Here is a 12,128-nt window from a genome sequence, read left to right as displayed (position 1 = left end):
GCCACCAATTTAAGGCTGAGATGAGAAGGAGTTTCATCTCTAAGGGTTGAGTCTTTGGAGCTCTTTGTCACAGAAAGTTGTGGGGCAGAGTTCTTTTGAATATTTAAGGCTGAGATAGATTCTTGATCAGTAGAGAAATCAGTAAGGAAACCGCAGAAAAGTGGATGTGAGGAGTGTTGGATCAGCCACGATCCTACTGAATGGCAGAGCAGGCTCAAGGGACTGAACAGCCCACTCCTGTTCCTATTTCTTATGGTCTTAGCTTTATGGTCTTAACTCTCATTTTGGATGCCTGAGTACAAAACTAGATCCATAATTCCTAGTGCAGTCAAAGGGAATGCTGCACTATTGGAGGATGCTGAGACATTAAAGCAACACCTTGTTATTTAACAATCTATTTGCTGAAGAGCAGGAGAGATGGCCTGGCCAACGTTTATCTCTCAACTAATATCACAATTACAGGTTATCTGAATGTTTCTGTTTTGGGAGCTTGCTGTACACAGATTGGTTGTCATTTCTTTCAGTGATTACATCTCAAATGGATATTGACTGCATCATGGAAGGTGCTACATCAATGGAAGTCTTTCTTCCTTGTGATTAGCATGAGGGCTAATCCCCACCATTCATGGCTTTCCCCTTGTACTGAGCAGAATCACCAGTGAAGACACTGGAAACATGGGTAACTCTATAATAGGGATAAATTACTTGATAGAAAACTGGCATAGACTCAACAGTCCAAATAGTCAACCTTGTGCCATATTAACTCTATGAGGTGAGTGAAATGGGGAGGTTTCAATCTGAGCTGAGCTTACATCAGCTTGAAAACATAGCTTTGTGTCAAAGTCAGACTGAAGCTTTGGGTTATTATAAACTCCTGCCGAGTACAAAGATGCCAGAGAATGTGGCAGCTATCGTTTAGTGAGCTGTCCTTAAAAACCTCCACTTGAAGAGAAACAGCAACTGGATGTGCAGGCAGTTTTCCCAAAACAGATCCTTCAGTCTAACCAGTCCATTCCGACCATGTTCCCTGCATTTGCTTGGCCCATATCCCTCCAAACCTTGCCTATTCGTGACCATATGCAAATTTCTTTTCAACATTGTAACTGTACCTGCACCATCACTTCCTTGGGCAGTTCATTCCACATGCTAATCACTGTGTAAAAAACAAAATCCTCACGTCCTTTTCAAAACTTTCTCCTCTCACCTTAAAAATATGCCTCCTAGTTTTGAATTTCCCCATCCAAGGGAAAAGACGCTTGTCATTCACCTTAACTATGCTCCTTATGATTTTATAAACCTCAATAAGGTCACCTCTCAACCTCCTTTGCTCTACTGAAAATAGTCCCAGCCTTTCCAGTCTACTTTTGTAACTCAAACTCTCCATCCTGTCAACATCCTGTGGTAAATCTTTTCTGAACCCTCTCCACTTTAATAATATCCTTCCTATAACAGGGTGACCCAATACTATATATAGTATTTGAGAACAGATCTCATCAATGTCCTGTACAATCTCGAGATGACGTCCCAACTCCTATACTCAAAGGTCTGAGCAATGAAGGCAAGTGAGCTAAATGACTTCTTAACCACCCTGTCCAACTGATGCAAATTTCAAAGAATTTGTACCTGAATCCCTCTTTGTTCTACAACACTAGCCAGGGCCCTACCATAAAATGTACAAGTCTTGTCCTTGTTTGTTTTACTAAAATGCAATACCTCTCATTGTGGATGATTTTCTAAATTTTCTCTGCCAGCTCTCTAACTATCTCCTCTGATCTGCCCACATTCCTTTTAACCCTTGATCATTTTTTCCTTCTTCCCACGCCCTTTAATCTTGGCATAAGCGGTAAACTTCAATACAAATCAGTTTGTGCTGAGAATAAATCACTTGGACGACAACGAAAGTTCCATTTCAATCAATGGGCCGAATGGCTCAATTCTGCCCCTATGACTTATGGTCTTGTGCAGCAGCTTTAGCAAATGCTCCAAGGACTCGCTGCAGGAATAGGAGGAGGCCACTGAGTCCCTCAAGCCCATTCCACTGCCACTCAACCAGGTGTTGACCACTCGGTATCTTAAACCAAACAAAGCTCCAGGACACTTGCCTTGCCCAATAGAAATCTATTATTTTAGACTAATTTACACATCAAGGGAGATCAGGGTCCAGCCCATTGTCTACCAAGAGCTGTCATTTAATTGGAAAAGAGCAGGACACAATCAAACGAGTGACTCAACCAGGAAAAAGATAATGTCCATCTGAAATGATGGAACTAAATTATTTGGTTGCCATTGAAAGCCCATCAAAATGGAGCGTCTTGTAACTGCCAGTTCCCAATCTCTGTTATTGCTCAGATATTTATCGTCCAAGTGTTATTTTGGTTTGGGGGAAGGGGTAACACTTTTCCTTTGCCGTCCTCTTCCCACCTCCTACCATTGCACAGCTCCACGCTGGAAAGAGTTATTTGATCCCGCAGGTGTTGATGTTCTTTCCATCTGTGGCATCCTCCACTAGTGAGATGTGGTAATCAGTTGAGAGGGTGAAATGGGAGATACAGCCCACGAAGCCCCTCATGTACTGGCGGTTGGTGTGAAGGGCGATCTCTTTCATCCCTCCTGACATTGCAGGAAAAGATACAAAAAAAAAATTTAGGCACTAGATTCCTTCATTAGGAGAACATTCTCAGTGACTGCATTAAACAAACCTTGCTTGTATGGAGGGACTTACACCTGTGTAGGAAGTTACTTGTGAAATGAGCTACTTCCTGTGCATGGGAAGCTATTTCCTGTGTATAGGAGGCTACCTCCTATGCATGGAGAGCTACTTGCTGTGTATGGGGAACTATTTCTTGACTGAAGGGAACGACTTCCTGTGTATGGGAGGCCAGTTTGTGTAGGGGGAGCCACTTCCTGACGGAAGGGAGTTACTTCCTGAGTATGTGCCACTGCTTCCTGTTCAAAAATGAGCTATTCCCTGTAATGGTAAGTACCTTTTGCTGTGCAGTGGTAACTTTTTCTGGTGCAGAGGTTACTGCCGCCTCGGTGTTGCGAGCTACTTCCTGTGTGGAGTAGGCTCTTTCCTGACTGTAAACAACTTCTTTGTATTTGTTTACAAAATGTGGATTTTATTGGTATTTGCCAATTGCCTCTTACCGACGTAGAGTGGCCCATTCATGTTCAACTGACGCATCATTCCTGGGGACTTGCCAGTTCTCGCACCATAATCATCGACCGTTAGCTTTCCCGACTGCCCATCCCTACATCACACAGACATCCAAAACATGTGAATGATGCAGAGAGATCTGGAAGAAGCCAACTGTACCCGACACACAAACAGACACACAGACACACACATGGTAAAACACTCACAATCAGGAGATTCAGTTGTTTATCTAAGCATTTCATCAATCTCCTGACACAAAAACAACAAATGCTGATCCATGCTTTCATATCACTGCATACAATCATATCCATAAATAGACATTCACTGCCATAGAGAACTGTACACCTTGATATACTCACTGACTGACAGACTGTCTGAGAGTGCCCTATAACACAGAAGCTTAAGCCATGGGATTCAAGGAGATTGTGGAGATAAGGAGGGAGGAAGACAGTGAGGAGACAAATGGGTTTGTAAACTAGAATGAATTTGAGGTATTACTGGATTGGGAACCAGTCAAGATCAATGGGCAGAGGGGTGCTGGCTGCATGGGACTTGGCACAGCAGTGACAGTAACTCAGGGCAGAATGTGAGGGTAGGCAGCAGGGAGTAGGGAATGTGGAATGTAACTGGAATTGTAGTGAATAAAAATTGGATTGAAAATCAAAGTAAGCAAAGGAGATGAAGATGGGTGAGAAAACAAGAGTTGGAATTAGTATCTTTGGTCCTGCAGAGGATCTCTTAGCTCAAGGCCAAATGAATCAAGCCTGATCCAAACATAGGAAGGTGCCAAAAGAACAAAGTGTGTTACGGGGGACAGAAAATATTGGCCAAGATGGTATGATCAAATTCAAAGATGCCAACTTACCTTTAGATGACTTTTACTTTTGGAGATTTCTGGATGGTGGCCTCCTGTTATGAACCTATTCAGGAATCAGAAGCTTCTCTTCTTCCCTGCTTATTATCAATGACATGTTTGTCTGCCTTTGTTTTTATTTCTCTCTCTCTTGGCTCCATCTCCACCTACTGCTCACTCCTTTAACCTTCACCCCATATCATCAGCAGAAATATTACCTGTTCCCAGCTAAAAATCAGCTCTGAAGAAGAGTCACTGAACTCAAAACATTAACTCTGTTTCCCTCTCCACAGATACTGCCAGACCTGTTGAGTTGCTCCAGCAGTTTCTATTTTTGTTTGTTTTAGGTCTCTAACACCCACCGTTCTTTGTTTTATTATAGCAGTGCACAAGATCTTTGTTGAAACCATGCCTCCTTTGTCAGCGGTCAGTGGTTTCTGTGGTTTATATGTTGACTTGATTGAAACATTTAAAATTCTGTCAGGTTTGACTGGGTGTATATGGAAAGAATGTTTTCTTAGGTGGGAGAGTCTAGAATTGTCACTATTTAAATATCAGGGGCCACCCATTTCAAACAGATAAAGAGAATTGGTTTCTCTTAAAGGGCTGTTAGTCTTTGGAACTCTTTTACATAGAACATAGAACAGTGCAGCACAGTACAGGCCCTTCGGCCCACGATGTTGTACCGAACTTTTACCCTAAACCTAAGGTCTATCTAACCTCTACCTCTACCTTATACTATCATCCATATGCCTAACTAATAGCCACTTAAATGCCCCTGATGAAGCCGACTCCACTACCCTCTCCGGCAATGCATTCCACGCCCCGACCATTCTCCGAGTAAAGAATCTACCTCTGACGTCTCCACTATACCTACCTCCACTCACTTTAAAACTATGCCCCCTCGTAAAAGCTACCTCCACCCTAGGAAAAAGTCTCTGGCAGTCCACTCTATGTGTACCTCTGATCATTTTATACACCTCTATCAAGTCACCTCTCATCCTTCGTTGTTCGAAAGAGAAAAGTCCTAGCGCTCTTAACCTTTCCTTGTAAGACCTTCCCTCCATTCCAGGCAACATCCTGATAAATCTCCTCTGCACCTTTTCCAACGCTTCCACATCTTTCCTGTAATGAGGGACCAGAACTATACAATACTCCAGATGTGGCTGAACCAGGCTTTTGTATAGCTGGAGCATAACTTCACGGCTCTTGAATTCAATCCCTCTATTAATGAAAACTAACACATCACTTGCCTTCTTAACAACTCTATCCACCTGGGTGGCAGCTTTCAGGGTACTGTGGACATGAACCCCAAGATCCCTCTGCTCCTCCACACTGCCAAGAATCTTTTTGTTAACCCTGTATTCTGCTTTCAAATTTGTCCTTCCAAAATGAATCACCTCACACTTTTCAGGGTTAAACTCCATCTGCTATTTCTCAGCCCAGCTCTGCATTCTATCAATGTCCCTTTGTAACCTAGAACAGCCCTCCGCACGATCCACAACTTGACCCACCTTCGTATCATCCGCGAACTTGCTAATCCACCCTTCCACTCCTACATCCAAATCATTTAGAAAAATCACAAATAGAAGAGGACCCAGAATAGATCCTTGTGGTACACCACTCGTAACTGAGCACCATGTTGAATGTTTTCTGTCCAGTACCACCCTTTGTCTTCTAACTGTCAGCCAATTCTGAATCCAATCTGCCACATTTCCCTCTATCCCATGCCTCCTTACTTTCTGCATAAGCCTACCATGGGGAACCTTATCAAACACCTTGCTTAAATCCACGTATACCACATCCACTGCTCTACCTTCATTCACGTGTTTGGTCACCTCTTCAAAGAATTCAATAAGGTTTGTGAGGCATGATCTACCCCTCACAAATCCATGCTGACTGTCACGAATCAAACTGTGCTTTCCAAGTGATCATAAATCCTATCTCTCAGAGCCCTTTCCAATAATTTGCCCATCACTGATGTAAGACTAACTGGCTTGTAATTTCCAGGGTTATCCCTATTCCCTTTTTTGTACAAGGGAATGACTTTTGCCTCTCTCCAATCTTCCGGCACTATACCCGTGGACAGTGAGGATGAAAAGATCATCGCCAAAGGGCCTGCGATCTCTTCCCTCATTTCTCATAGAATCCTTGGATAAATTCCATCAGGCCTGGGGGACTTATCTATCTTCAAGTTCCTAGTACATCTTCCTTACTGACATCGACCTCTTCTGGCCTACCAGCCTGTTTCACACTGTCCTCCTCGACAACTAGGTTCCTCTCAGATGTGAATACCAAAGAAAAGTATTCATTAAGGACCTCTCCTATCTCTTTAGGCTCCGTACACAAATTCCCTTTACAATCCTTGATCGGCCCTGCCCTTTCTCTGGTCATTCTCTTATTCCTCACGTACGTGTAAAAGGCCTTGGAGTTTTCCTTGATCTTATCTGCCAAGGTTTGCTCATGCCCCCTTCTCGCTCTCCTAAGCCCTTTCTTCAGATCCTTCCTGGCTAACTTGTATCCCTCTAGAGCCTTTTCCGATCCTTGTTTCCTAAACTTTATATAAGCATCCTTCTTCCTCTTAACCAGATGTTTGACCTCTCTTGAGAACCAAGGCTCCCTCACTCGACCGCATCTTCCCTGCCTGCTAGGGACAAACTTATCGAGCACACACAGTATGCATTCCTTAAACAATCTCCACATTTCAATAGTGCTCTTCCCTGACAGCATCTGTTCCCATTTTATGTTATCCAATTCTTGCCAAACAGAATTGTAATTACCTTTCCCCCAATTATAAACCTTACCCTGCTACATGTACCTATCCTTTTCCATGACTATTGTCAAAGTAACAGAGTTATGATCGCTATCGCCAAAATGCTCTCCTACCAACAGGTCTAACACTCGGCCCAGTTCATTGCCAAGCAGCAAATCCAAAGTGGCCTCTCCTCGTGTTGGTCTATCTACATACTTTGTCAGGATCCTTCCTAAACACACTAGACCAAATCCGCTCCACCGAAACTATTACAACTAAAATGTTTCCAATCAATATTTGGAAAGTTGAAGTCACCCATGACTTCTGCACCTTTCCAGTATCTGCCTCCCAATCCGCTCCTCCACTTCTCTACAAATATTAGAGGGTCTGTAAAAAAACCCCCAACAAAGTGACTGGTCCTTTCTTGTTCCTGACCTCAACCCAAACTGACTCTGTAGACATATCATTCTCGAACTCCCTTTCAGTAGCTGCTATACTAGCCCTGATTAGCAATGCCAGTCCCCGCCTCTTTTACCACCCTGCCTATTTCTTTTAAAGCATCTAAATCCTGGAACTTCCAACAACCATTCCTGTCCCTGAGTTACCCAAGTTTCTGTAGTGGCCACAACATCGTAGTTCCAAGTACTGACCCATGCTCTAAGTTCATTCACCTTATTTCTGATACTTCTAGCATTGAAGTATACACACGTCAAACCATCTCTGTGTCCACAATTACGCTCCATTGAGCACATTTCTTTATTAACAACCGCACTCCTTGTTGTGTCTGTTGGAAGGCTGAATACCTCATCCTCTGAATTACAAATCCGGTTCCCCACCCCCTGCCAATCTAGTTTAAACCATCCCGTATAGCTCGAGCAAACCTCCCTCCCCGGATATTTGTGCCCTTCCGGTTCAGGTGTAAACCGTCCTTCCTGTACAGGTCCCACCTTCCCCAGAATGTGCTCCCATTATCCACATAATGGAAGCCCTCCCTCCTACACCAGCCCTGTAGCCACGTGTTTAGCTGCACTCTCTCCTTATTTCTTACCTCGTTATCAGGTGGCACTGGTAGTAACCCCGAGATAACTACCCTGTTTTTCCCGGACTTCAGCTTCCAACATAGAACATAGAACATAGAACATTACAGCGCAGTCCAGGCCCTTCGGCCCTCGATGTTGCGCTGACCTGTAAAACCAATCTGAAGCCCATCTAACCTAAACTATTCCATTATCATCCATATGTTTATCCAATGACCATTTAAATGCCCTTAAAGTTGGCGAGTCTACTACTGTTGCAGGCAGGGTATTCCACGCCCTTACTACTCGCTGAGTAAAGAACTTACCTCTGACATCTGTCCTATATCTATCACCCCTCAATTTAAAGCTATGTCCCCTCGTGCTAGCCATCACCATCCAAGGAAAAAGGCTCCCTGTCCACCCTATCTAATCCTCTGATCATCTTGTATGTCTCTATCAAGTCACCTCTTAACCTTCTTCTCTCTAACGAAAACAGCCTCAAGACCCTCAGCCTTTCCTCATAAGACCTTCCCTCCATACCAGGCAACATCCTGGTAAATCTCCTCTGCACCCTTTCCAATGCTTCCACATCCTTCCTATAATGCGGTGACCAGAACTGTACGCAATACTCCAAGTGCGGCCGCACCAGAGTTTTGTACAGCTGCAACATGACCTCATGGCTCCGAAACTCAATCCCTCTACCAATAAAACCTAACATACTGTACGCCTTCTTAACAACGCTATCAACCTGGGTGGCAACTTTCAGTGATCTATGCACATGGACACCGAGATCTTTCTGCTCATCCACACTACCAAGAATCTTACCATTAGCCCAGTACTCTGTATTCTTGTTACTCCTTCCAAAGTGAATCATCTCACACTTTTCCGCATTAAACTCCATTTGCCACCTCTCAGCCCAGCTCTGCAGCTTATCTATGTCCCTCTGTAACCTGCAACATCCTTCCGCACTATCCACAACTCCACCGACTTTGGTGTCATCCGCAAATTTACTAACCCATCCTTCTACGCCTTCATCCAAGTCATTTATAAAAATGACAAACAGCAGTGGCCCCAAAACAGATCCTTGAGGTACACCACTCATAACTGAACTCCAGGATGAACATTTCCCATCAACCACCACCCTCTGTCTTCTTACAGCTAGCCAATTTCTGATCCAAACCGCTAAATCACCCTCAATCCCATGCCTCCATATTTTCTGCAATAGCCTACCATGGGGAACCTTATCAAACACTTTACTGAAATCCATATACACCACATCAACCGCTTTACCCTCATCCACCCTGTTTGGTCACCTTCTCAAAGAACTCAATAAGGTTTGTGAGGCACGACCTACCCTTCACAAAACTGTGTTGACTATCCCTAATCAAATTATTCCTTTCTAGATGATTATAAATCCTATCTCTTATAATCCTTTCCAACACTTTACCCACAACCGAAGTAAGGCTCACCGGTCTATAATTACCAGGGTTGTCTCTACTCCCCTTCTTGAACAAACCTAACTCCCTGTACTATTTTTTCACATTATCAGTCCTTTTTCTACCTATGTCATTGGTACCGATGTGTACCATGACTGCTGGTTGCTCACCCTCCCCTTTAAGGATCTTGAAGACACGATCCGAGACATCACGGACCCTGGCACCCGGGAGGCAACATACCGTCCGTTCGTCTCGTTCGTGTCCACAGAACCGCATGTCTCTGCCTCTTACTATTGAATCCCCCACTACAATTGTTCTCCTATTCTCCCCCTTCCCTTCTGTGCTACAGGGCCAGGCTTAGTGCCAGAGACCTGTCCGCTATGGCCTTCCCTGGTAGGTCATCCCCCACAACAGTATCCAAAATGGTATACTTATTATTGAGAGGAATGGCCTCCTGAAAAACTGGTGGTAGTGAGAATCTTTGAATAATTTAAGACAGCTGGATAGGTTTTTGTTAATTTATGGGCATGAAAGGTTATCAAGAGTAGGTGGGAATATGGATTTGGGATTACAATCAGGTTAGCCAGTGAACTGAATAGCAGAACTGGCCCAAGGTGTTGAATGGCCAAGGCATGTTCCATGTTCAAATGTCTTTCTGTCCAGTGGAATTAAAAGATCCACAGTCCCAGAGGACTTTAGGTTATTCTCTCTTTGCAGAGAGATAACTGGTGGTGGTTTAACCTGAGTGTCACCAAGCATCAGATGAGGGCAGAGGTTGAGGAGGACAGTCCTTCATGGTACCCTCAGCCAGTGTGGGATTGAACCTCTGCTTTGGCTTTACTCTGCACCACAGACCAACCATCCAGTCAACTGAGCTAACTGGCCCCCAGAATCAGAACCACTTTGACAGGTCCTGAGAATTGGTGATAGAAGGTAAATGAGGGGTTTAGAGTGCCCACCATGTGAGAGGTTAAGTTTTCTTTCTTTAGCCTCTTCATGCGATCAGGGCATCACTGGCAAGGGCAGCATTTGTTGCCCCTCCCTAATTGTCCTTGAACTGAGTGGCATTTGTCTGTCTCTGGATTACTTGTCCAATGTCGTTATCACTCCATCACTATGTCTCCTGAGTACCAGCCTTGAGAACCAGATGGGTGAGGGGGAAGGCTGCTGGGTAGGTGATGAGGCCAGGCGGGTAAATTGCCAGCTGGGTAAATCATAAATTCCCAGTTTGCTGGGTGCTAGCTGTGCCAAGGGAGCCAGGAAAGTGAATGAGTTCTTAGTGTCTTTCAGTGAATCAGGGTGGGGCAGTGTGGGATGGGCAGAGGCAGATCGAGTGTGCTATTAATAAATGAGGTTGGAGGATGTTGGGTTTTGAGCGGGAGAGTCTGGTTGTGTTGGGGGAAGGTATCAGGTCAGATCAGGAGGTATCGAGTCAGGAAGCGGGATGCTATCAAGTCTGGCAGTGCAGGGTGCTGGGGAGGGGAATACCATGGCTTGTGTCAGGATGGGGCTGACCTTGTCAGCTGTTGAGGGGCTGACACTGAGTGGGGTGTCCAGTGTCAAACTGGGGACTTCGAGCAAATTTTTAATCCCCTGGGTAAATATTAACTTAACAACAGCATTATACTCTGAATTCTCTGCTTTCACTGGATATTTTTGGAAGGTTCCACAAGCAGAGGAGTAGCCCAATGGAAATTTTAATTTCCAAGACAATTCCTACATAGTTCGCAGCGTCTGGGATTCTGGCTTGTGATTCCAGTCTGTGCTGCTCTGATACTATCTTGCCATCAGGATAGTGGCCACTGGCCTGGATAATCCCAATATTTAATTGAATTTAATTGATTATTTAATTGATTCAGGATAACAATTGGACAGTGAGAAATCTCAGAGTCAAATGGAGGGGTCAAGAGAGGAGCTCCTGGCATCGGTCCTCACGGGTATTGAGGTAAATAATTTTCTAAACACTAATACATGGGATGTAGGTGTCACTGGTTGGACTAGCATTTATTGCCCATCCCTGGTTGCCCTTGAAGGTGGTGGAGAGCTGCCTTCTTGAGCCATTGCAGCCATGTGTTTCAGATAGACCCACAATGTCCTTAGGGAGGGAATTCCAGGATTTTGACCCAGTGACAGTGAAGGAATAGTGATATATTTCCAAGTCAGGATGGTGAGTGGCTTGGAGGTGAATTTTCAGGTGGAGGTGTTCCCATGTACCTGCTGCCTTTGTCCTAGATGGTAGAGGTTGTGGATTTGAAGAGGGGCATTGGTTAGATTATCTCTTATTGGCGATGGTCATAGCCTGACATTTGTGTGGCGCAAATATTACTTGCCACATGCCAGTGCAAGCTTGGATATTGTTCACATTTTGTTGCATTTGAACATGGACTGCTTCAGTAAATGAGGTGCCATGAATGATGCTGAACATTGTGCAATCATCGGTCAACATTGTCACTTCTGACCTTATGATGGAGTGAAGGTCATTTATGAAGCAGCAAAAGGTGTTTGGGCCTCAGATACTACCCTGAGGAACTCCTGCAGTGATGTCCTGGAGCTGGGATAACTGACCTCCAACAATTACAACCATTTTCCTATGGGCCAGAGACAACAAGGTGCAGGGCTGGATGAACACAGCAGGCCAAGCAGCATCATAGGAGCAGAAAGGCTGACGTTTCGGGCCTAGACCCTTCATCAGAAAAGGGGGAGGGGAAGGGGGTTCTGAAATAAATAGGGAGAGAGTGGGAGGCGGATAGAAGATGGATAGAGGAGAGGATAGGTGGAGAGGAAACAAACAGGTCGAAGAGGCCGGGATGGAGCCAGTAAAGATGAGTGTATTGGGGAGTTAGGGAGGGGATAGGTCAGTCCAGGGAGGACGGATAGGTCAAGGGGGCGGGATGAGGTTAGTCGGTAGGAGATG

The 12,128-nt window shown here is 44.6% G+C and overlaps 1 protein-coding gene across 5 annotated transcripts in view; it reads right to left on the bottom strand.

Moving 5' to 3' along the window:
* Nucleotides 1-2,148: 2,148 nt before the first annotated feature.
* The window catches only part of LOC109938682 (pikachurin), a 111,668-nt gene continuing 101,688 nt past the window's right edge, over nucleotides 2,149-12,128 (bottom strand). For all 5 annotated transcript variants that reach the window (XM_048595385.1, XM_048595386.1, XM_048595389.1 and 2 more), the window contains 2 exons: nucleotides 3,148-3,251; nucleotides 2,149-2,610 (listed from right to left, as the gene is read on the bottom strand). In XM_048595385.1, coding sequence (XP_048451342.1) covers nucleotides 2,456-2,610; nucleotides 3,148-3,251 — 259 coding nt within the window. In that variant the 3' untranslated portion in view covers nucleotides 2,149-2,455. The remainder of the gene's footprint in view (nucleotides 2,611-3,147; nucleotides 3,252-12,128) is intronic.

The sequence above is a fragment of the Rhincodon typus genome, chromosome 3 (genome assembly GCF_021869965.1).
Source record: "Rhincodon typus isolate 14 chromosome 3, sRhiTyp1.1, whole genome shotgun sequence".
Classification (NCBI taxonomy): domain Eukaryota; kingdom Metazoa; phylum Chordata; class Chondrichthyes; order Orectolobiformes; family Rhincodontidae; genus Rhincodon; species Rhincodon typus.
Note: the sequence above shows the minus strand (reverse complement) of the source record. Positions and strands in the feature narration are given on the sequence as shown.